General features: G+C 40.7%; 3 protein-coding genes across 5 annotated transcripts; 2 read left to right on the top strand and 1 right to left on the bottom strand.

Annotated features, from left to right (window-relative positions):
- Positions 1-759: 759 nt before the first annotated feature.
- Positions 760-5,917, bottom strand: dcun1d2a (DCN1, defective in cullin neddylation 1, domain containing 2a). Of its 2 annotated transcripts, XM_068704980.1 has the most exons (7): positions 5,869-5,917; positions 4,073-4,289; positions 3,825-3,993; positions 3,352-3,482; positions 3,176-3,258; positions 2,516-2,612; positions 760-2,385 (listed from the first exon to the last, which is right to left on the bottom strand). In XM_068704980.1, exons 1-7 carry the CDS (start codon positions 5,869-5,871, stop codon positions 2,306-2,308), a joined length of 780 nt encoding a protein of 259 aa, XP_068561081.1. In that variant the 5' UTR covers positions 5,872-5,917; the 3' UTR covers positions 760-2,305. The 2 variants fall into 2 exon arrangements, with proteins under 2 accessions (XP_068561081.1, XP_068561080.1); XM_068704979.1 differs by lacking the exon at positions 5,869-5,917 and having other exon boundaries at positions 4,073-4,645.
- A 2,349-nt stretch (positions 5,918-8,266) lies between these two features.
- On the top strand, positions 8,267-18,633 carry tfdp1a (transcription factor Dp-1, a). Of its 2 annotated transcripts, none has more exons than XM_068704978.1 (12): positions 8,267-8,355; positions 10,367-10,453; positions 10,664-10,730; positions 11,156-11,277; positions 12,261-12,382; positions 12,563-12,728; positions 12,855-13,001; positions 13,108-13,176; positions 14,322-14,473; positions 16,204-16,370; positions 17,220-17,298; positions 17,397-18,633. In XM_068704978.1, exons 2-12 carry the CDS (start codon positions 10,442-10,444, stop codon positions 17,533-17,535), a joined length of 1,242 nt encoding a protein of 413 aa, XP_068561079.1. In that variant the 5' UTR covers positions 8,267-8,355; positions 10,367-10,441; the 3' UTR covers positions 17,536-18,633. The 2 variants fall into 2 exon arrangements, with proteins under 2 accessions (XP_068561079.1, XP_068561078.1); XM_068704977.1 differs by lacking the exon at positions 8,267-8,355 and adding an exon at positions 9,525-9,572.
- A 182-nt stretch (positions 18,634-18,815) lies between these two features.
- LOC137891167 (rhodopsin kinase GRK1-like) lies at positions 18,816-25,228 on the top strand. Its single transcript, XM_068735647.1, has 8 exons — positions 18,816-18,876; positions 21,331-22,044; positions 22,806-22,933; positions 23,623-23,780; positions 23,871-23,954; positions 24,045-24,169; positions 24,276-24,477; positions 24,663-25,228. Exons 1-8 carry the CDS (start codon positions 18,847-18,849, stop codon positions 24,950-24,952), a joined length of 1,731 nt encoding a protein of 576 aa, XP_068591748.1. The 5' UTR covers positions 18,816-18,846; the 3' UTR covers positions 24,953-25,228.
- The last annotated feature ends 603 nt before the right edge of the window (positions 25,229-25,831 follow it).

Raw genomic sequence — 25,831 nt, forward strand, 5'->3', positions numbered from 1 at the left:
AAATCCATTTTATAATTCTCATTTAAATGTGTTTAAGTGACTATAATTAATACTTTCATATCAATGTTTTTGCTGCCTCCAAGTGGCTGAAAATCAGCCACTTGGCTGTAGAATATAAACTTACTGTCAGATTGTTGTATCCACACAAATCCCAGAGAAGATACTGAGGACATGCTTTTGTTGTTATGGCCACGTTTCATGTTTGTCTTAGTAGTAAAGATGTGTACACTGAAACAGCTTGAGCTTATTGTAATTATTCTCTCTGTTCACACTGGCCATTAAAAAACATGGCTAATGCGCTTCTAGTGCAAGGGATGGGTCCTTTGGACGCTGACCTTTTTTTTCTTCAAAATTATTGCCATCTTTTGATGGCAATAATGGAGATTAAAGGAAAGAGACACAAACAAAGGTTGTCATCTTATTGAAACTGAGAATGTTGTGGTCCATGAATGGGGTCTTGACTCCTAAAATAAACTGTTATACTGGCTACAAGTAGTCGTGGTCTTTTGCAAAGGATGTCACAGCATGTGGATACATACGGCATGAATATCACTTGACCTGCCTTGTGTTAGGAAGTAGGATGAGGAATGAACATGTTGGACTACCATTCTGACTGCTAGAGACATCTTGATCGGCTCATCATCATCCAATACAGTACCTCTGATAAGTGGCAAAACAGGGAACTAACATAATGAACAATGTGTAACTAATTCATGGTGTTTGTTATCATCAAAATACCATGTGTAAGTACTGAAAAAATCTTGTTAAATATTCTTTATTATTAACAATCAACAACATGGAGGGATATTCTGGGGGGAAAAAAAAGAAATATTAAAGCTTTCTTTAACACATTCAGATCAGTATGGTCATAAATCTTTTTTACACTCTGGCAACCACAACTCTGCTTTACAAACACACTCTGGTCTAAGCAGCTATTCTGTTCTGTAAGTGATGTAAAATGTCCCTCAGCTAGCTGATCAACAAAAGAACAATTTGCGTGTATGATTATGGAAAAACTCATGCTTTATTCATCTTTCTTAAATGAACAGTATACTTAAGCTACTTAGATGATGTATTAACAATATATTCTAACTTTCACTACCTTCAGTAACACTGGACAGATCGGCTTGTTTGAAATATAAATATTGAATAGACAGATATTTATTCTTAAGGCTTACTTTTTCGTCCGGTTGTTGCCCTCTTTAGTGTCCTGGCTTCTGAACTTAAGGCTTCGCACTGCCATAACATAGAGATATGTGTCATGCAATCCTACAGGTCTGTAATTCTTTAACTTTAAATTTCATTTAAATGCTGCTGAATTGTCACTTTAGCATCATTTATGTTGCAGAGGGACAAAAAAATAAATAATAATCTTTTGAAAGCAAAATTGTGGTGTGGTGGACTCCGTCACTTGTAGGATTCAAGACCAACTCCCAACTGAGATCAACCTGACAAATGGATACCACCAACCAACATCATCTTTCTAAATGAAAACACTGCCTTTACTTTTGTGATAATGGATTTGTGAAACCAGTCAGAGGGGACGTAAAAAGTGTTTAACATGCTTTCAATGAGAGGCTCACAATTCCATGATTTGACAGATCCACCTAACAATTAAACCAACAGCATATCATCCACTATATTGAGGCATCCCGTTAGAGATCTTAGCATTTACTGTACATAAAAGAATCATCTTCTGCATTTATAAATTGAACGTATTTATATTATTCTTCTTATAGCTCTTTGTAAACTGTCCCAATAGATACAGTATGTACAGTAAAAACTGCAACAGTTCTGTTGGTGCTGGTGTCGTGAGCACTCTGTCCCGAAGTTAGAGTAAGACATGGGAACTTTGCACGGCCACTCAGAGCTTCATATAACAAAACAAAGCTGACGAGGGAGAGTCTTAAAACACAGTTGTTTGCCTCTTCAGTCCCTTTAGAGTGCACACAGCCAGCCAGCCTCCTCTCAGTGCCGTGTCCATCCCCACTTACAGGGCTGTGGGCTGACAGGTGGAGCTCCTCCTGGAGCAGAGCAGAGGGACGTCCAGGATGCTGAGAACCCAACAGGAGAGACGACGGTGAAACCGGCAATGTCCGTATGACGCCTCAAAAAAATGTGGCCACTTGTTCTCATAGTTTTTACTTGGCTCCCTGAAAGGTGGTGTCCTGACAGTTTCAAGTGCTTCTGTTTTCTCTCTGAAGTCTACAATGTCCACTGTTTTTCTTTGTACAAGTCTTTAAAAAAAACTATGAAGTCACTGTAAAAGAAACAAGGTTCTGGCTTTCCAGAGTTGGGATTGGATTTAGAGAGTTTTGCGTTTTGATCCTGTTACAATTGGTCGGGCAAATTCCACAAAATCATCTATAAGGACTGGCCATGCTCCTGAGAAAGAAACAGCAAGATATCATGAGTGTCACATTGATTTGAATAGGAAAGTTCATATTCACAGCATTATAGAGAAAGCAAACGGGTCAATGCCAAATCTGGAGGAACTTTGTCATCCAAAACTCACCTTCCTCATCATAGTTGGACATATCGTCTGCAATCATGTTACCAAAGTCCAGCAATAGGTTCCATGTGTCCTTTGGGATGGATCGTTTATGGTGTTCCTGTAATGGATGAGTGCTGGTCAACATATTGGTATAGACATGGTGTTATGCAGCTTGTGTTCATTTGTTTTCTATCTCTACAACCAAACACTGTAGACATTTTTTGCCATTATAACGCAATAGTGTATATCACTAATTCTGGTTCTGGAGGACCAAGTCTTGCAGGTTTTAATTCCACCATTTGTTTACACTCGCTGACCCCCCTCTTTGACTGAGTCATCAAGATGTAATAAAAGCCGGCACACAGTCTCAGCCAAGTTCCCCATCACCGGGCCAAATACATTTCAATGAGGGATGCACCAATGCAACTTTTCAAATAAAGATATTTGCCTTTCCCCCCAATTTAAACTCTGTATTCCTAACTGTGCAGAACTCATTAGTCTTGCTTGTTTGTAAGGTACCATGAAGCCAGGGATTACTGTGGCCATAAAAACGGCCTGCCATGACTTGACTCCATGGATGTAACTAAACTGTAGTTCTGTCACACGCCATGGCCAATATCTGATCTGCTTCATAAAATCAGTGTTGGCACTGATACCGATCCTAGTTTCACTTGGACTCACCAAAAGGAATCTGTTCCAAAGATCCAGGAACTTAAACCGTCCTGACAGAACCAGGTTCCAGTAGGCTACAGCCATCTCCAAATCTGCACACAGACAAAAAGCAGAACACTTCATTCCAACAGTTTGTAATTCAGTGATACCATTCAGCAAGCTGTTGCTGTTGTCACTCTTCTTACCTAGACCCTTCTGTCCAGGATTTTTGGCAAAGTTAAAGGTGAACTGGTAGAAGTCCTTGAACTTCCCACTATCTTTGAGCTCCTGCTCTAATCTTGACAAGAGGGCCTTCAGCTTTTCTGGGCTGTCACACCTAGAGAATATAGACAATTTAAGCAATAAATAAACAACAAAAACTCTAATTGAATAAACACAAGCGACCCAACCAGTTGCAACATGTTTTTCTTTATGCTTGTGACAAATTGGCTAAAGTTAACGTTGACACATGAACCTCAAAAGTTAAAACACAGCAGCTCTTTCACCGAGTCATTCCACGAAGACACAGAATACTCAAGCCGTGGTTGAGTGGCTCTATATATAGACAACCTTCCCTCCCTGGAGCAACACTAAGAGAACCACCATGCGAAGATACTTCGGGCACAGTGTTTGTGTCCCACTTTGGACCATGTCTCACTCTGTTGTTGTCAACACTCACCCCAACTCCGTCATTCCATCCAGAAACTCCTTCTTGGTGAACTCGCACTGAGTGGCAGCACGAAACTTCCACGCAACGACGAGCACGGTGATACTGGCCGGATCCAGTGAGAGGTCATCACAAAACTGCTGGATCCCATCAATGCCAATCTTATTTTCATCCTGGGGATCTATTAAGAGGGAAATAACAGGGGAAAGCAACTCTATTCTAGTAAATATTTCATGATACGGCATAAGAGTCCCACTTACCTTTGTAGCGATTATAGAGCTGCTCCAGCCTTTTCCGGTCTACCGATGTTTTCATGGATTCCTTACAGTAGAGGTCTGGATTCTGAAAGTAGTTGTCGGTCGCAACTTCTAGTTTCCAATCATTCTGTGTGAGGCAGTACACAGCTGTCTTCTCCCCAGCCTGTGTGAAGGACATGAACTGCCGTACCTTGTCCCTCTGCGAAGACTTCAGCTTATGCTGTGTAAGTACAGGACAAGGGCTGTCAGACACGGGTGCGATCAGACCGGGGAACACCGACAACAACACGCAAACACAGACCGAAACACAGACAATAACACACAGCGAGACGCACACATCTACAGGCATTCAGGCGACAGCAAAGACTGCAAGACACTCAGAAACACTCATATATCAAAAGGTTAGTCTGTCACACTGACACACACACACACATTATAGGTGCCGAGCCAAGACGCAGTGCTGGTAATTATGTCCTGTCCAAAAAGTAACATGGGCTTTTCTGAAGGGGGATGTTGTGGATTCTCACAGCACATGCTGTACCCAGGAGGGCCCCTCAGATAACTACAGTCATAGATGTAACATGAGTAGGGAAAGGGGATGCCATCACCCGGACCGAGAGGTGCAACGAGTCTGGAGTGGAACACAAGCACCATGCCAGAAATACACAGCAATATTTAAAAAGAACAAATGTAACAATATTGTCTGAATAATGTATATACTGATATTGTGGAGATATTTTGCAGTAAGGAGATTTGGCACTATTATTAGAAGTATGCATGAGATTTTCTTTCCGAAATTAGTTTTTTAGAATTCAAGCATATTCAGAATATAGTATCATTAAACTGTAATGCAGCTATTAAAGACCAGAAACAACAGTTAGCTATAAAGTTATAGTCATACTTTAACCTCATTCAAGACGATTTCTGGTTTCTTGATTCATCAATTGATTGACAACAAACATGATAATCGATTAATTGTTTCATCATCAGCTGCTCAAATGTTAAGATTTGGTTATTTTCTTAGTCTTCTATGACAGTCAAATGAATGTCTCTGAGGTTTGGACTGTTGAATGGACAAAACCAACTATTTGAAGACATCGCGTTGGGCTCTAGGAAACTGTGATGAGCACTTGTTTACTATTTAACTAACGATCAACAACCCTGACAGATAAATCACGAATCACCACGCCACCTCCTCACAGCAGGCTGCACTATCGGAGCACTTGCACTATGCTGAAGAGTAGCATTTCCTGAAACCGGAGACTGAAACTCTGTGAGTTCATCAAGCTGCTATTGACTCCACCAGCCGTAATTACCAATGTCTGTTATTAACAACTACACGAAGGCAAAGGTGTGTTCAGTCTGCACGGATCACTGTGCGACCAGAAGGGTGACGATAGGTTAGCATTGTCTACATTCCACCAGCTAGTAACTTATACTGGCTAATGTTAGCTAAGTTAGCCTAAATGTATCACTGACATCACCGATGGGGACAGTATCACGTGAATAGACTGTCAGTGTGGTTATGGATGGTTTTAAGTCAAACGACCCCGTGTGTGTGTTTGTGTGTCTTTGGGGTCTAACGACTGAGCTGATCACAGCCGAAGTTACCAGACTGAGAGAGACGAGTAGCTAGCTAGCTGCTCTCAAAACATCCACTGACCTTCTCTGTAATAGCAGCGAACACGAGTAACTAATCATTGAAGGCTAGCAGTTTAATACTACGAGCATAGTCTCCAATGCAAGCTTTAATGGCACCACAGCCAATGTCTGGGTTTGTGTTTATTTTGGTTACCTACCATTTTCACACCCGCTGTTTGACCAGTTTGGTAGTCCGACTGTCGCTCATTCTGCGCCTGCGCGGAAGTAGTCGAGCAGCTATTGTAGGTTCCAGTCATCCATGGTTTTAGAAGAAAGATGAGGCATTACAGTAACTGCTGTTATTTGCCTTTTTTATGATTATTTGCCAAAATGATTCACTGTACTTGTGTGTGTGTGTGTGTGTGTGAGAGGAAGTTTTTACACTGTTATAGGCTACAATGCACACCACAGAAAAACTCCCCAAAACACCTTCATCCCTCACTCCTACAAACACTCTCTGACTGCAAACATCCAAACACCATAACACACTTCATCTGTAATAGGTACTCCCTTCACTGCACATAACAACGTGTCCTATTAACATGACACACAATGAACACAATAGGATCAAAAGGTCAATATCAAAAACTGGAAGTGACACACACAACAAATCACTAAAGCATTGTGGGTATCCAGGGGCCCCACACCTTCAGATTTTCTGTGTCAACTGGCTCATGCTAATGAACAATATCAACTGGCATGATGAAGGCCTGAAGATGGGTCCTACTGAGGCCCCGCCTTGAAGTGGGTCTCTGTGTCAAATCTAGCATTGGGACCTTTTTTGTTTTAGTTTTGTACTAATATGATGCATATTCCCAATGCATATTCCTAAATGTATGTTTAATCAAATGATCACACACCGTGTATCTAGGGCAAGGCAATATTCAGGCTTATATAACATGTGTACTATTTACACAAAGAGTATAAAGGACAGGGGGTTAATGGGGAGCCATCTGCCCATTAATTGTCCCCTTCACTGTGGTGTGATATTTGTTGAACAATGAGGAATTTGAGTCCACATATAACATGAGAAAAAATAATGACACTGTCTGTTGGGTGGACTCAGGCTCAGCTGAGTTTTATCTCATGTGAAAATGAATACACCCTTCAACAAATGTGAAGGGTGTATAGATAACTGATAAAGTATCTGTGGATGTCAATCTCCCTTTTTTTGTTTTACAGTGAAAGTACATGGATGGCTGATTTGAGTACACTAACTTCAGAGTTTGTCACAAGATGCAGCATCAAGTTACAAATATAGAGGGACAACTCATCATTCATATTAGCTGTAAAACACATTCATGGGCATTACACTAATCACACTCAGCAAATTGTATTTTGTTATACTGAGTTAGTGTATCCAATATTCAGTCTACCCTCAAATAGTACAAAAAAACCTCTATATAACCTAATACAATTCAACATCCCCACAAAATACATCATACAATACTATAGTTGAATCAAAACCTCACAAAAAAACACAACTGAACACTGTAAAGTAGAATTTGTTTTAGAGCTGTTATTAGGCTGCATTAGTTTTAGTATATAAGTTTCAGCTTTTGTTGTTTTTGTGGTTTTTAGAGAGTTTGTTTATTCAAATTCATGGTCTTGATGTTTTGGTGAACTGTATTGCATGACACTGAGAGGTGATTATGTCCAGCCCACTTGTATGACTGAGGGTTGAGTAAAATAATAGAAACACTTCTCAGTATAAGGCTATACAGTTCAACAGCACCATAACAGTATAACCTTCATGAAGGTACGATCACGGGACTGCTAAAATAGACACAAACATGTTTTACTTCACTTACAGTTGTTTACTTTCAATTGTATGGCAATTATAATTGATTTAACCACAACGAATAAGATCTGACCAAAAGTACTAAAACAGAGTATTCAAAACTTATCGAGCAGAATATGGCGAAATATGGTGGTTGATTACCTTTTTGGGTGGGGAAGAGGTTGTGTGGAGCAGGGAATCATTTGGATCATTTAGGGTTGATTGATGGATCTGAGACAGAGTTGGGTAATAGAGTGTTTGGTGCAGAGAGCTTCACACAAGTGTGTCATTTTTTTTTGTTTTGAAAGGATATTGATGTGCTCTTTTTCTTTCATCTTTGACCCTTGAGACTTTCTTAGATGTTTGTCTGCATCAGACAGTTGAGATGGACTGAACTCTGCTTTCCAGCTCACATTTGATGTTGACTATAGTAAACTATGACTGCTGCCAGATGGTCACAATGGTAGATGTGGGACTGTTTTTTTGTACTATGCTGCAGGTACATTCTCAGACCTCTATATTGACTACATAGCTGGATTTGTGAGTTTTGTTGTGGTTGTTCAGTGCAGCCAACTTGAGAGAAACAGGGTCGATGAGAAGTTCAGGAGTAACATGTATCCTCATACTCCTGTACAGCAGATGGCGGTATACGTGTATTTGAAGCTGGTTGGTATCCACCAGAAGTAGGTTGTGGGCATGAACTACACCGACTGCTCTGCTTTCGTCTCATCGATGCTGTCCAATCAGACGTCGCTAAAGCGAGACACCGCCAAGATCAGATTGTGAGACTTGCTGCTGTAGCACGGCTAGCAGAGAGAGGACAGAAAGGGCTAACAAACAATTTGCTAACTTGTGAAGTGCACCGGTAAGAAGTATTTATCGACTTGTGGCTCGCTACCCAGCGGCCGCAAAAGAAATGTCTTGATGTTAAATGTCTGCGTTATCTGTTATTATGTTTTTAAAAGTCTTTAAAGTACACTGCCAACAGACACAAAGCTAACATAGTAAAAGTGCAGGTGATTTTGGCAGTGTTGTGGATGACAGCTGTGGGTTAGCTCGCCCGCTAGCTACACGCTAGGGGATCGACAGTTGGCTAACAAAGCACCGGTAGCTAGTCCTGTCTTTACGAAAGCAATCGCGAGTTAGCTCGTTGCTAAATTACTCTCTAGACGTTGCTAACTAGCACAATACTAGTCGTCCCTGTACTTTACGCGTTAATTGTAACGCATCCTCTGGCAAGTGGTGAATTTAACGTAACATCAGCAGCAGGGCTTTGGGTAGTTTAACATAATGGTTCACGGTAGTTGTGATGAATTGGTTACAAGACTTGGTCGTCTGTGATTAAAAGGTATCTTTAAAAATAATAAAAAGTTAATCGAACTGAATCGCCACGAAAACAAACGTTTAAAACGTTCACACCAGTATATTAAATTAGCCAAAGTTGTTCATCTTAAACTCGATATTTTATTCACAGTAAAACATAATCAGCCTAGTTAGGTTTGTAGTTTAATCCATTTTAAATACAAATAAATTGAATTGTTCTGAATAAACTTCTGGAAAAGCTCACTGTTAATTGTTTCTGACAATGAGAGATCCAAGACTGTCAATACAACGCGATTAAACATCAATAATCTAATTCCCAGAAAGTAATGTATATCAGATGTTGTGGCGGAATATTGTTGGGTTCAGTTTTAAATGTTTCGTTACATTTACAGTCAGAATTAAACACACCTTGCCTCTGTTTAATGTGTAACTTTATCTGTTAATTTGTTCAGTGGTTCGTCTTTCTTCAATTGAAAACGATCACTTTTTAATACAGCTCCATTACTGGACCAAAGAGGCTAAACCTGGCATTACTGACTGTATAACGGCAACATAGAGAAGGTTAAAGAAAAAAACAAACTCAAGGGTGAAACACTCCTCATGAATACATATTTCTGTCGGTGTAATTAAGCACAGAATGATCACAAAGTAGTTCGACATTGCCTAGTTAGTTTCCTGTTTGGAAGGATTTAGACCTCCTCTTCCTCCATTCTGAAATGCCAACAACAACAGCCGTCGAAGAAACAGGAGAGTGCACTCGTAAGTGCACACAATCATTATATTAACTTCGTTCACCGTGCGAAATGCTCACACGTCTCTTAAATGTTAGCCCACACTCAACTTTGTCTATAATCTGCTGCACGGAACCAAATTAATCGCTAAATTGTACGTGAATCCTTTCAAAACGTGCACGAGCTAACTAGCTAGCTAACGCCAGCAGGCTGATTCCACCGCTAACTGGTAGCAGTCACAGTTAGCTAGCTGCACTCAAAAGAAGATTGTTCATTGCTATCCTTGTATGGAATGAATGATGTTTCTAGCGCATGCGACAGTAATAGCTGTATCCATGTGGTGCTTTCACTTTAGTCACATTGTTAGTTTAGCGCTGGTGTGCTAAAGTTAGCACGGTTGCGTGACCTGTAGCAGAAGTTCTCCGATGCCTCTCCTCCGGACGTGCTCGGTACCTGAAGTAGGCCTTGTGCACACTTAGCGTAGTAAAAGTTGTGAGCATCAATGGCTGGTCTAATGTGCTTTTCTGCATACATAGTGCATCCAAAAAATTCCCTCAAAGGTTCATGCACATCGAGATTGTTCGGAAATATCAACATTTTCCGTCATTTTTTGTCCTGTAAGAACAATACCGGGTAACTCTAAGCTAACGTTAGTGCTGTAGCTTTGTACAGTGTGCTGGAAGCAAGCAGTCCAAATGGGCCTCAACATGGACTTAAGTTAAATTAAATACAAACAAAAATATATAGAAAACTATTAAATAATATGGAAAATATTATGGTAACATACCATTAACATTTAATCTGCCTTCTTTATGTCCTCAGGGGTCTGAAAAGTGACAAACAGAAGAACATTTTCTTTTTTAACCTGAAGCTCAACTCCTCCGGTCCTTTGGGATCATGGCTAAAGATGTAAGTAACTACATTTTATTTATTTATTTACTGGAAAACTGTTTAGTTTATGTGCCACCGTGTAGGCACTGTAGCTGATGCTAGATGAAGGTATATGCGATAAGTTGCTATGAATGAAGAGATACCCTGTAACTTCTCGTGTCCTCTCCTGGACTCATGCAGGCTTTATTGTTGTGATTTTTCAGTGTATTAAGTCCTTGTCCTTTGCAGGTTGGTCTGATAGAAACAAACGGAGAGCTGAAGGTTTTCATCGATCAGAATCTGAGCCCAAGCAAAGGTATTTATTACTAGTAATTGCCTTTTTAATACAGCGTATGCACACAGTGAACATTATTTTCTTTACAATAACGTCACTGTGTCCTGACTCAGTGACCACTAATGTCTTAATGGTGCAAAAATAAAGTCTCAACTTACCTGTCTAACTGAATATCGTTTTAATAATTTACTCTAGGTTTGTCTTTACAGAGAAGGGCAAAAAGCAGCTATACTGTCAATCTAGATTTAGTCCAGATTCTGCCACCCATCGCATTGGGTGTGTCCAACAAGCAGATGTTACCATCTAGTTTAATTGATTGCTTGTCCCTCAAAGGAAACAATGTTTCTTTAAGTGTAGGCCTATGTGCTTGTTATTGGACGACAGGGGGCAATGCGGTATCAATCAGGAGCTCTACTCGTTACCGCTCTTCTCATGTCTTCTATTAGGCGTCCTATCTTTGGTTACTGTCCAGCCTACAGCTATCCCCGTGGCCAAACAGCTACTACCCAAAACTCTTGGGCCATCCAATGTGAACATTGCCGCACACATGCAACATGTGCCACACATGGTAAGTGATGCTGCACACACAGCTACCACACTAGATGGTTGTATAATTACAGACCACATTTGTACGAGAGCCTAGAACTTCTCTATAGATATAATAAAGTTCAGCTTTCTAAATTGCCAGTGACCCGCAGATGCATTTGTGTATAGATTGTTTTGCTGGGTGTCTTTGCCGTGTCTTACTGTTGTGTAAGCCCCTCCATTACCATAGTGAGGTGACCGGGCGGCGGGTAGATGGAGGCAGTTGATCCTAAGCTCATCAACTCTACAGTCAGCAGGATTACACCCATCATCCCATTATATACATGGAATGTATATATAACGGAAATCAGCTTAGATATCACCTTAGTGAAGGAATATATCGCCTGTCTCCTAGATGCCTCATATTACTATTTAATATTAAGGATGAAACTTTTAAAACAATTTCTTTCATTGACAATGTTCATGACCAAGAATTGATTTATGAAATAAAGATGTCTAAAATACTAAATGTGTTCTTTCTCCATTAAAACTTTATATAAACAATTATCAGTCGCTTTTGCAGAACAATCCAAATTTATTGGGCACTTGAAACTGCATTGAAATGTGAAATTTGTTGAGGCACGAACTGATTGAACCAATTTCCAATTCAACTTTGATGCGTCTGCCTCACTTGTCATTATTCAACAAACGGCTAAACAAATTCAAAGGAATCAACAATAATTGTAGTTTGTATTGAGAGTAATTACACACAGTGTTCCCATTATGAGCTCAAGCCATCCTTGTAGCAACAAATAGTGGCTGTAGCCCACAATGAAAAATGTGAGTGAAGGACAACAACCTGTCTCAACAAGACATAAGAGATAACTGTAGACTTCAGGAGAGCAACGGCCACTTCTAACTGCACACCAGTGGTTCACACAACCAATGACTCTACAAGACACCAACGAGCTACAAGTGGATAATCACTATGCTTTCATGTTTTCTTATATTTTTGTAATGTTGTAGGTGATAGGAACACCCCAGAGGCCTACGGTATCCAATACCATTTTGGTAAACAGTCCACATACTCCCAGTTCCCAGTTCCTCACTCAGAGTCAACCGTCGGACGCCTCTCCATGGTCATCAGGGTAAGTCTTCAGAAAAGTCCTTAAGTTTAAAAGCTTTGGACGTCATTGTAGATCTCTGTGGAGGATATATGTTTTTAGCTTTTAGAGTATGATATCAGGGGAAAAAGAGAAAATGCAAACGTGCTCATCATTGTTTGATGTGAGAATTTGAGTGGTATTGGGTTTCTATTCTGTCTGCAGAAAACGGGGTAAGAAAGGGGAGAAGAACGGGAAGGGCTTGAGGCATTTCTCCATGAAAGTGTGTGAGAAGGTGCAGAAGAAAGGAGTCACCACCTACAATGAAGTGGCAGATGAACTGGTTGCAGAATTCAGCTCTGCAGACAGCCACATGTCGCCCAATGACGCAGTGAGTGCTGCAGTTACATAGCAGAATGATTCCGAAATATATTGCTTGATTTGTTTTGATTATCCTTTAACAATCTAGAAGTTTTTGCTAATCTTTTGAATCTTGTTTTTTTTTTTTCCATTTTAGCATGTGTATGACCAGAAGAACATTCGGCGGCGTGTGTACGATGCACTTAATGTGCTTATGGCCATGAACATTATCTCTAAAGAAAAGAAGGAAATCAAATGGATTGGCCTTCCCACCAACTCGGCGCAAGAGTGCCAAAACCTAGAGGTATAAAACACAGAAGACTGTTGTCACTACAGCTCGTGTCGAGGATGTCCTGCCTTTTTTAGCCATGTTATAATTCTTTGTTGCTGTTCCTTTATTTCAACTGCAGGTGGAGAGACAAAGGCGGCTGGAGAGAATTAAGCAGAAACAATCACAGCTTCAGGAGCTCATTCTGCAGGTGGGAATGAACTGACTTTATTCACATGCAGCTTCTGAAGCTACAATGTCTGCTCTGCTGGAGATGATTGTTCATACAGACTTTGTCCTCATGGCATTTCAGAGTGCAAGAATTTACACTCGGTGGCCATTTTATTCTGTACAGCTGTGTATTCTGTCCAACACATCAACGCTGCCATAAATTCTACGCTCACAAAAGATAATAAAGTTTAGTTCAGAGAGGTATTTATTCAACTATATGCTCAGCTTACCAGTTTGTAGCTTGCAAGGGAGCTGAACTGGACTGCATTTCAGTAACAGGTGTTTCTAATAGACATTGCATTGACTCGCATTATGATGCGTTCAAGCTGTTCAGTGGAAATGATGATGAAACATTAATGAATACAGTTGTTTGAAGGAGATGTTTTCACAGCAATATAAAATAGATATTAGAGATGGAATTCTAGCCTCTTTAACTTATAAACTTCTAATACATAATTAAAACTAATAATTCCAAGATTTTTTTTTTTTTTTTTTTTTTTAAATGAATGCAAGTTTTAAAATAGAAATACAATTATTTATTTCCTATTCATTCGAATTATGTTTTCATGCAAATAACCACTATAGATCACGCAACAAAGTGAAAGGAGAACATTTAGAACTTTTGACGGTCTACACTGACTTTGGGACGGTTACAACCATTTTTCACGGTGGTGGGAAAAAAGCTAGTCTGGAGCCGTGCTGTCAATCATAGTCCTTAGAAAGAAAATGTCGAAGCGGCAATAATCTGAATCAGCAGGTCAAAAAAATATACATATATATTTTTGTAAAGTGTGTGTGTGTGTGTGTGTGTGTGTGTGTGTGTGTGTGTGTGTGTGTGTGTGTGGACTATTACTTTGGGATAATGTTGAATGCACAACACAGCTTGATGATGTACATCACATCCATTTAGTGCTACTATGAAGGTACAATCAGTGAGAGGAACTCTGTGCTGAACTACAGAGTCAGTTGTTTTGTTAGAAACGATTTACAGCAGGACTCTCCTAACAATGCAGAGGTGTAAATCCAGCGTGAGCGTCGCTGAAGAAAGTAGTAGAAACGTTCTGTTATTCTAAACTCTGTGTAGCTGCGTCAGAGTTTTCATCTTTCTTTGATCTCGTCTTACAGCAAATAGCTTTTAAGAACCTGGTTCAGCGGAACAGACAGACGGAGCAGCAAGCAAACAGACCTCCACCTCCCAACTCCATCATCCACCTCCCCTTCATCATCGTCAACACCAGCAAGAAAACGGTCATCGACTGTAGCATCTCCAACGACAAGTATGTGATCCTGCTAGTCTTCACTTTCATCTCCTTCATGAGAGACATTGTGAGTTTACATTCAAGACTCGTGTTCTAAGTCAGGATGAGACTTTGAACGTGAGACCTTCCCTCTAGCATCTAAAACATTTGAGGCTAATATAAGATGGAAACAAGGGCGTAGGTTTGCATATGGACGGTATGGACATGTCCCTACCAATATATTTTAGAGGACAGAAGGCTTCTCCATTGTGCGTCTGACGGCACATCTGTGGTCACTGCAGCGATGCTGCTCACAAAAACGACATGAAAACTAAAGTCGTTCTTGGTAATATTTACACAGTATTAAAAGATATTATCTAAAACAATTGGCCCTCTGTTGTGCCATTCATAATGCTACTCAATGTTATTTTTCTACAACCGATGATGATGATTTCATTGGCTCTCCTCTGTGCTCCGGTCCGTAATGGTGAGACAGTACTGATGAAATATTGAGCAGAATTTCATTTAAGATTTGAGTTGATTTATAACTATCACAATTGTACGGTGCTCACAAGGGAAGTTACTCCAACTTGTAAGTTGGTATAGTTATGGCTCACTAGCACAAATCTCACTGCTGAGATTTCTTTTCCTGGAAATATTATTACTTTGTTGTAATATTTCAATGTTTTTCTCAAAATATTTAAACTACTTCTTGACTTCTTGTGGGATATGTTTTGAATGTGAAAGTTTTGAACATGAGCAGAAATCTCTGAAACGCATAAGAGCAATTCAATTCCAGAGGTTTATAAATTATCTAAAATGTATTATTGAGGAATAAGTGCCACATGCAGATTTAAAGAGGTTTTCCCGTTTCAAAACCAAATTTGGTTTTAAAATCAGAACGGAAAAACAACAACATTTGAGCAGTGATATTGAGATTCTGCTCAGTGGATGATGTTGTGTATTTGGAATGGCGATGTGTTTAAAACAGTAATCCTTTCAGCATGAGTGGCAGCATAACTAAACAATCATAATGTAATCTGCAACAAACACTTAAAGTACTACCCTTCAGGTCCCTGGTTGAACAATCATTATTGCATGCAAAATAAACTGAAAAAAAGAATCACTTTAAAGAGGCTCTAATGCACTGCAACAACCACAATCCCATTTTTATAGGGCAATGGTGAAGACGGTGTTTTTTTGTTTCCTAATGGGCCTTCCACACAGAACGGTGCTCTGAAACCCTTTTATCGCCAACGGCTTTCAACGGGTCGGCCCTTGGCGATTGTGTGTGAAAGGCCCTTCACACAACAATCCCTGTTCATGGCTGCAGTGCTGGAGAGGAGAGCAAAGGAACAGAGGAGAGGTTAGCTGAGGCTGGTTAGCTGGTAAATAAACAAAACCAGACACACTTTTTCCTGCAGTTCCTACAATGTGATGAAATTGAAACCCTCAAGCCTTTTTATGGCCTTTCATTGTTTCAGGGTGACCCACAAAGTCTGGAGAACCAAGTAGTGAACAATTCACTCTTAGCCAACTGAAGGAGTACCACGTACTTTAAAATGTCTTTACTTCAAACGTGTCATTTAGGGTTGAATCCAAGTAGTCTTACTACATCTATGGAATGTTTCTTGCTGTCTATTAGCAGTTTTTGACAGCTATCGGTGTATTTGTATTTCTTGCCATTCATACTTACACGATTGCCACGATCCTGCGCTGTCCTGCTCACCCTTCTTATGTCCGTTTCCTGTTCTTACTCTTATCTGCAGGTTCGAGTATTTGTTCAATTTTGACAGCATGTTTGAGATCCACGACGACATCGAGGTGCTGAAGCGTATGGGCATGGCCTGTGGTTTGGAGGTGGGGAAGTGTTCTCCAGAGGATCTGAAGGTGGCACGTAGCCTGGTGCCCAAAGCTCTGGAGCCCTACGTTATAGGTCAGTGCCACAGACCCCAGAGTAGGCATTACATTCTTAATTAATAAAATAAAGGTGCTAAACTCATCCACTACAAAATGACAGGGTTTCAATGTGCTATTGTTACATATGTCAGAGTATGACGATGCAGTGACATTATCTTTAAGGAAAGCACTTCCTGTTTTCATTTCATTCAAACAAACAGAACGTTGCTACAGTTTCATTAACTGTTTCTGACTGACTCGCATAACATTGACGGCTCTGCACAGTCAGTACGACAGTCAACTGATGTACTTCTGTACCTCGAAGTGAAAGTGGAAATCCAGTGAGCTTGACTCGAAGTCCTCCCTTGTTGATTTGCTACAGGCCATTAGCCAATCGCTTTGCACGGCATTGTTGGATTCCATTTTTAGTTCTGGAGTTTTTTTTTTTTTTTTTTTTTTATACAACAAACCGAGAGGAATAGAAACAAAGTTCTAAAGACTGACCGGTAACTCCGTTATTAGACCGTTTTGTCATCCTGCACCATCAGGATCCTCTCGGGGAAATCAATTGACTTTATTGCTTCTAGTGTAAATATATATTTGGTTATTAACTGATTTATAAGCATTATATTGTATTTACTCTGTAAATTGCTGCTGCTACAAACTAATTCCCCCTGGGGATGAATACAGTTTCTATCTAGTTTTGTTAAACTGCAAATTGACCTTGTGTTATGATGAATAATAGTACAGATTGCTTCCGGAACAGATTTTATAATCAGCAGATGGATTTATTAGTAGTTTAGCTTTTGACATCATGCTAAAATAACATATCTTCAATTATAATATCCTCTGAGACCAGGGTTTGATTGACTGTTGTTCTTCCCAGAGATGGCAAAGGGTCCCATCAGTAACGTCTACATCACTGGAGGGTCCTCAGCAAACGGAACCCGTTACCCTGCAAGCAGGTGAGAAGTCTTTCCTGTAACTCGACCTATAGAGGTGACAGATTTCTCTTTATCCACCATGAACTTGTAATAAATGATCAAATTCACTCCTCTTGCAGTGACGGCTGCACTGACGGCACCATGGCCTCCAGCTCGAATGACTCTCACTACAGCGGGTCTCGTGTGGAGACTCCAGTGTCTTATATGGGGGATGACGACGACGAGGACGAGTACGACGAGAACGACGACGAAGACTAAACCCGTCCACGCCTCGCCACTCCCAACAAGCACAGTCCTTCAAAACCACCTTCACCGCGGGAATTTAGTCCCCCTTTTGTGTGTGCTTCTTCAACCCCCCCTCCTCGTTTCCCATGCCTGTATTTCTGTCTGGCTTTCTCAGGGGTGTAGATGAATATTGAAAGAACAGAGGCGTACGTTGCAACCATCTTTTTTTTTTCTTTTTTTTTTCTCTGCTCTTTCTGAATCGTGTGCAACTGCAACACGGCCTTGGGGCAGATGTCGTCCAAGGGAACTGTAGTCTGTGGGCCAGCCCCCACACTGAATCTTTGTATGTTTAATCACTTCTCAATAAGCCATCCCACTAAAAAAAACGCAACCTCTGTAAAACCTACTGCTGTTGGAGAATGTATTCTGTACTTGTTTGATTAGTTATTCCTATTATTTTTGCAATTCCATACGGCAGACATGATGATCAAAATGTTGTGAGACGGCCAACGTGTCTGCTTTAACATGCTGTGTTGATGCAACAATGAATGACTTAATACAGTTACCATGGCATCCCAGGATGGGGCTCCATCAGATGTGTTGATACTTTTTGTTTTGTGTTTCCGGCAATAATTTGAAATAGTTTCTTGACCTCCATTGTGTTCGGCTGGCTTCCTTCTGTTCTGTAGGCAGCTGCTTTCCCGATCTTGTTTGCTAGTATTGTTTTTTTTTTTCTTTTTTTTTTTTTCTTTTTTTTTTTTTTTTTTTGTATTCCGGAGTTGAGGAATTCTCCGTTACCACCCTGTCAATGCCTTGGTAGTGTTTACAATATAATGGCACCAGCAAGGTAAAGACTTTTTATAACCCAGGCTCCTGATAGGTAAATAAGCTTTGTTTGTGAATTACGTATATAAATCCTACGACGATTGTAGCTTATAGTATCCTTTAGAGGCCAGTGGTAAAGATAGACCGTCAGAAATTATTGGTGTAACAAAATGTGTGGTTGCATAGGTCTTTATGTACTCCCTTCAAAGATCTCCCTTTTAAAACTTAGCAACACATGTACTGACTCTTCCAAAAACCTTTTTCTGTAATCTAATATAAGTTTGCAAATTAAAATATAGATTGTTTTAATAATTTTGTATCTATAATTTGTGGGCTGTGTTCCTCGAGCATTTGTTCTGGCTATTAACGGAATATTTCTGCTTTTAAGACCCTCAACTGATTTGAGACGCGTGGTTCTTTTAAAAAAGAGCCAATGGATGAAGACCAGTTTCCAGACTTGAGTGTGCTGGTGAAGGGTTTGGGGAGGCGTCTATTTGTCGGAGGACAGCCGCAGGAAACATGTTAGACACTCGAGAGGATAGCTATGAGGTGAGAACAATTGATTATATGCTCCTTTACTCACATTATGCTACCGTCAGCTTTTAATTTCAATACATTTCAATGGCGTTACAAGAGCACTCGCTGTCATTAGGACTGTGCCCTTTTTAAAAAGAAAGAAAATGAGGTGCCCAAATGTTTTTGACATGGAGCAGCAATGAGGGCCAAGATGGAGAACATGCTGCGGGGAGTGTGAGTTTTATTCAGTGTCTGGCACCTGCTTAAAAAGTCTGGTCCTAAGGCAGCAGGATGTGTCAGTGCAGACATTTAAGCTCTTTTACCCCCTAAAATGTCTTCTTTAAAGGTAAGGTACTTCTTTTTTTCATCTTAAAACAGGCATGCATATGTACACGCCTGATCATACTGGACTGCACAGAATCTCTCCCTAAAGCAGTTTCAATGTAATTGATGGGGGACAAAACACACTCTTAGTTCTTTGTAAAATGATATCAAGTTCAGCTGAAGCTAATGTTACACTGCATTAGTCTGAGTTGGTCAAAACAAGTGGGTATCCTCCAGAATTCCATGTTTTTGCTTTCACAAGCTGTTTCCTTGCTGCCATAAAGCAGTGATTTAATATTCTAAAGATCTAACTCTCTTTGTTACCAGCTGTGACACTGGTATTGTTTTCACCTCGAGTCTCTGCGTGAGTCATGGCAGAACGTGGTCCTTCCACAGAAGACGTTTTGAGTACTTTGTCAGATGTACATTTCTGTCTTTGGACAGATTTTGATCAAAATGAAGGCAGAGTTTGAAAATGGTTGTTGTCCAAGCAAGGGTGCCAGAAGTAGGGGGGTAGGAAGTTGTGAAAGGAACCATTGTCCCCCTACTTTACGCTCCTGGCTTGATTTGGCATCTCGGCTGGTGTGATCCAGCGCAACATGCTCCATCGTTTGACTCCTCGAAAGTCTTGTATAAGCTTGAGCTGAACTCAACATTAGTTCTAGACAGAACTAGGACTGCGTACTTTGTCCCTCTTCACTATAACTGAATTTGTTGGACTGGATCTCTTTGTGGCCAGTTGGGACAGATGGAGCAATTGCAACAACCAACTAGAGACCATACTGCGATGGGATCACACCTGCTGTGATTCCACCTCGGGCCTGGGGCTTCGGAACCTCGATCTTGCTCGGACCGCTCCGATCTCCAAACTTAGCCTCCATTTTGATCTCAACTACACATCTGCAAAGTTTCAGGTGCAAAGTAATTGCATTTTGGAAGTTATGACTTTGATAAAATCTGTCCACAGACCTATAAACACCTGTAAAAGTATTTAAAGTTCTTTGTAGCAGTTTCCGCTATAGTAGTGTTGAGAATTTGACCTTTTACTTAATGTAATAGGTTACAGATTACTAGTTAACCTGTTAAAATGTTATTACTAATGTAACTTTTTTAATTACTTCATGAAAGTCATATAACTTATTACAATGGTAAAGGCCCCTTCCCCACTTCCTACCCTGTCCTCTTGTGTCTCCCAACTCGGCCTTCATTTAGATCCTGTGTAGTTTTGTGACTGCATCTTGCACCGTTGCCATGATGTTGACAACATCTGTCCACAGACAGACAGACAGGAATATACACAGTACTCTAAAATGCAATGACATACATTTTGTAATGTGATTATGTAATGCTGTTACATGCAACTATTTACTCCCCACCACAATACAGACTCCAGAAACCAGCGCTGTAGCGGCCAGTAATAATCCTTTCAATGTGCTGTACATATTGGCATGTCTTTTGACTATTCTAACCATTGATATTTCCTACTTCAGAGTATTTTATTTAAATGATAATTTATTTCATAAACACCACCACCTGGTGTATTGGGAATAAAACTCATTCCAATGTTTTTTGATTTGCTCTGTAAGTTTTCCGAGTTAGTCACAAACATGATCGCTTTCCCAAATCTGAGCTTTGCCTAACATCCAGCAACTGCTCAGTCAGTCGACATGAATGTCCCGCTGCTAATTGTGATTTGCCAGTTGACTGACTGGAGACACTCCAGCTGCATATACAGCCTGTGTTCTGTTCCAGCATGTGCTCGCACACTTTGTCTGGGGCATTAGGGTGTTAATGGATTACCGAAAGGTGTTGACTCAGGTGTGTGTGTGTGTGTGTGTGTGTGTGTGTGTGTGTGTGTGTGTGTGTGTGTGTGTGTGTGTGTGTGTGTGTGTGTGTGTGTGTGTGTGTGTGTGTGTGTGTGTGTGTGTGTGTGTGTGTGTGTAAAAATGAGGGTGATGCAGTGCTCAAAGTGTGCTGGGATCTAGTTGAGACACCAGTCTCAAGTTCCCATTTCTCTCTCATGCTGCCTCTCCCACTACTCTGTGATCTGTGTACGTTTTCTCATCTTCGCGTCATCCTTTTACCACCTCACCCCTGCACATTAGTAAGCAGTATTTATCCCATTTTCTCTTTGCAATGTCTCCTCTTTGCGTTGCCTAACAGTCACCTGCCCGCGACATGGATATCGGAGGACTGACCACAGTGGTAGCTAATTCTGCTTACATCAATGCTCGTGGAAGCATTGATGGCACCAGTACAGCAGCAGCTCGGGATAAGAAGTACCATTCTCGCCTCAAACTGCCCCACATCACTCTGTGTGAGGACCTGAGGGACACCCTGGATGTGACCTTTGACGCAGTCTGTGTGGAACAGCCTATCGGCAAACGCCTCTTTAAGGAATTCTTGGATTCAAATGCAGAGTATCACGGGGCTTGCCGTTTATGGAAAGACATCGAGGGATATGACCTGGCGGAGGACTCTGACAGGGCAAAGAAGGCCTCAAAGATTGTCGAGCGTTACATGGACCCCTCTGCCAAACACTACTGCCCGTTCCTGTCTGAGGACATCATAGCTAAGGTGAAGGAAAGCCAGGAGGCTGCAGGCGATGATTTGTTTGCTGCAGCATTGGCCTCAACGTTGGACTTTCTGCGAGAGGCCCCCTACACTTTCTTCCTGGAGAGCTTGTACATGAAGAGGTATCTGCAGTGGAAGTGGCTCGAGATGCAGCCCATGGATGCAGACTGGTTCCTGGACTTCCGTGTGCTGGGGAAAGGTGGGTTTGGGGAGGTGTCTGCCTGTCAGATGAAAGCCACAGGAAAATTGTATGCCTGTAAGAAACTCAACAAGAAGAGGCTGAAGAAGAGGAAAGGCTATGAGGTGAGAGAACAATTGTAACGCTTGCTAATATGCTCCTTTATTCACTATACTGTTGGTCTTTTGCGTTAGTATTTAATTCTAATAAAAGGCTAATGCATAGTTTTAAAACAGGGCGTGCATTTATATCAACTTTGCCCAAACATGTTTAACATGGAGGACTGGTAAAGGTCCAAATTAAACACTTGTTGCAGGTTTTGGGCACTTTATAGTTTGAAATGCAATATTTTTCAGTGTGTTGGTGCCTTTACTAATAATAATATCAGTCAAATAGTAATAAATACGTGCCACAAAATGAGAATAGTAGCGTCGCATTTTCTCGTACATAGATTTCAGGGAAACAGTTTTTTTTTAACTGCGATGCACGCAGTGATTTGAATAATAAAGGCATTTTGCTGGCTTCGTGTTTTAGAGAAAGTGCCCTGCGCTGAGCAGAATGTGATGGTGCTAATCATCTTTGTCCCTGCCTCTGTCTCGTTTGGCTTTATCCTGCAGTATTAAACACTGAGACAGGGATAGAGTGATTACTGGGAGCTTTAGTGGAAAGCTCTCCTGAATGGAACTTCTTGGCACAGTTACATCTTGCCCTTGACTTGTGTGATGTCATTTTTGTACTTTTGAAATGTACTTTAACCTTTTTTTCCAATGGCATGTTCGTCTTCAACTCGATAGAAGAAAAGTCTGTAGTTTTACATTTTCTTTTAAAAAAAATGTCAATGTACCATTGTTTTTCAAAAATGGCCTTTTCTAATGTCCTCCTGTAGGGGGCGATGGTGGAGAAGAGGATTCTGGAGAAGGTTCACAGTCGCTTCATTGTGTCATTGGCGTACGCCTTCCAGACAAAGGAAGAACTTTGTCTGGTCATGACCATCATGAATGGAGGAGATCTCAAGTAATTTCACACTCTCATGTCTCAAAGCACAACCATGAACACAGAGACTCCCTGAGGAAAGTTGGAGCACACGTTCCTCATCCCTGCTATGTTGCTGTGTTATCTACAGCCTTTTTAATTTGACCAACAGAACTTGTTTTTATACGATACCTTTTCAACATGTCCGTCGCCAACAGAAGGTGTGCAGTCAACCAAAAAGACTCATGTGAAAGAGATGTTTTAATATTCCCAAAAGTCAGCTGAGACACCAGATGAGAATACATTCAACAATCAAACATCATTCATCCCTGAGTGATGGTTTCTATCTACAGGCACGTTGGCGCAGCTGCATGTGTGTCAGTTACAGTATCAGTTACAGTATCTCACTAACTGCAGGCTTTATGCAAATTAGAGCTGTTATTCCCAAGAGACATGGGGCTAGAAATAACAAAAATAACCCTGAGTTGTCCCTTAAAAAGCACCAGCCACTTAAAGTCACGTTAAGTTGTCTTCATTTGAATGAATCCTTTTATTTCTTTAAAATCTGATTTTAATGTGTGCGGACTGTAGTTTGCAAAATGAGAGCATAAGGAGAACAACAGCATTCTAGTATGCAAAAACAACATGTATAAGCTGTAATAGTGCAATTGTATGCAGATGATATACCTTTATGAATCAGCCAAATGTCATCTGTTCTCTGTTCCCTGAAGGTACCATATCTACCTAGTGGATGAGAACAACCCGGGGTTTGAGGAGCCAAGAGCCTGTTTTTACATCGCTCAGATCATCCAAGGCTTGGAGCACCTCCACCAGAAAAGAATAATCTACAGAGATCTCAAACCAGAAAATGTGCTCCTAGATAACGATGGTAATGCATTTTGATTTAGACACTAAAAAAAAAGGCCTTGTCGGCGTGTAAATAATAGATAATTAAGATATATTTATGTTGTCCAACCAGGGAATGTGCGTATATCTGACCTGGGTCTTGCTGTGGAGCTAAAAGAAGGCAAAACAGTGACCAAAGGATATGCTGGGACACCAGGTGGGTCTCATCCGTAGCAACAATGTCATATTGAGAGGCGTACTTTCGCCGTGAATGTACTAAACATTTTTTGGACTTTGTCTCTTGCAGGGTACATGGCCCCAGAGATGCTGAAAGGAGAGAAGTATGACACTTCGGTCGACTACTTCACTCTGGGAGTGACACTGTTTGAGTTCATCGCTGCTAAGAACCCATTCAGAAACAGGGGGGAGAAGGTCAGTCGCATTTCATTAAACCTTGAGCTTCACCCTGTGCACAGAATGGCTAACTTTGTGAAATAAATAAGAGGATCATCATTAAGAGTATTCGTCTCATGTTTAGGTTGAACGTGATGAGATGAAGGAGCGTATGCTCACCCTGACGGTGACATATCCGGACAATTTCAGTGAGCATGCAAAGTTGCTCTGTGATGGGCTGCTGGCTAAAGAGGTTGATCAGAGGATGGGTTTTAAGAATGGATGCTGTGATGAGATCAGAGCACACCCATTTTTCAGTGACATCAACTGGAGGAAACTGAATGCAGGTACTATCTAGTTTCTATACTTGTGTGTCTTGTTCAGGGTTGTGTATAACCTCTATAACTTTAAATAAACATTTGCATGAGTAAACACAAACTAAAAAGCGTATTTCTATTTTAGATGTATACCCTGAGAATGGATTCAATCCTTCTACAGTTTGATTTTTAATTTCCATTTCTCGCCTCTCCAGGTATTCTGCCTCCTCCTTTCGTCCCCGACCCCAAAGTGGTGTATGCTAAAAGTCTGGATGACGTCGGGGTTTTCTCCTCGGTGAAGGGAGTGGGCTTGGACGACTCTGACAAGACCATTTTTGATGAGTTTTCCTCAGGCAACATCCCGATCCCCTGGCAAGAGGAGATGATCGAAACGGGCATTTATGGAGAGCTCAACGTTTGGGGTCCTCGTGGCAGCGTCCCAAATGACCTCCGCCGAGAGTCGATACTAGAGCAGCCAAAGTCATCAACCTGCTGCGTATCGTAAAGTCTTTGAAACACCTTGAAAATACATCAACCATACAGACTTGTGCAGCGTAAAGACTCAAATACTCAGGACACCAGTCTCTTCTGAACTTTGTGATTGCAGAGTTAAAACCATTTGAGACTCTAAACTTTATTGGTAAGCGCAGGACAACAACAAGAACAGAATGGAGGTGGATTTTCAACCTTGAGTGGACTTAAACGTAGATTTAGCAGTAGAAAAAAATAAAATTCATTGACCTCTGTCCCCCCCTCACAATCCATCTTCATCTTCTCTTTCTTTGACTCTCTCTCATTCTGCTCATTCTCTTCTCTTTGTGTGCATGTGTTAAATGATTTTAATGCTTTTAGATTTTAAATGCATTTTTAAAAATCTGTATTGAAAATGATATCTAAAGTGTATTTGGTGCTGAGTGATGTTAGGCCCATGTTAAACATTTACAATGTTGATTTCCCTCTTGCATATGTGCTCCTATAGAGTGAATGCCATTTAATGAAATGTGCTTTTTTCTTTACGCTCTAGTTTTTATTATGAACAGCTAAAGGAACTTCTGCTGTTGAAATACCAAAAGCTGCAGCACCAGATGTTTCATAATTGACGACGAAAAAACCAAGAGCATCATTTTATTTTAAAAACACATTGTTGAGCAAAAGTTGAATAAATTCAGAAATCAACTGTATAAGAAAGTGCTGGCAAAATAAAAGAGCTTATTGAAATGGAGATTTGAGCTTCATTTCTGCTTGGATGTGGGTTTTTCGTTTCAACATTAGGTGGGACACATATTCATTGGGGGTCTGGGTGTTCTTCCCCAGAAAATGGTGAGCGCCAAACTCTCCATTTCCTGCATTCTGGGGATTTTTCATGCACCAATTTATGATGGCA

Source organism: Cebidichthys violaceus, unplaced genomic scaffold (genome assembly GCF_023349555.1).
Source record: "Cebidichthys violaceus isolate CVI_PGR_0920_01 unplaced genomic scaffold, fCebVio1.0.p SCAF_11, whole genome shotgun sequence".
Taxonomy (NCBI): domain Eukaryota; kingdom Metazoa; phylum Chordata; class Actinopteri; order Perciformes; family Stichaeidae; genus Cebidichthys; species Cebidichthys violaceus.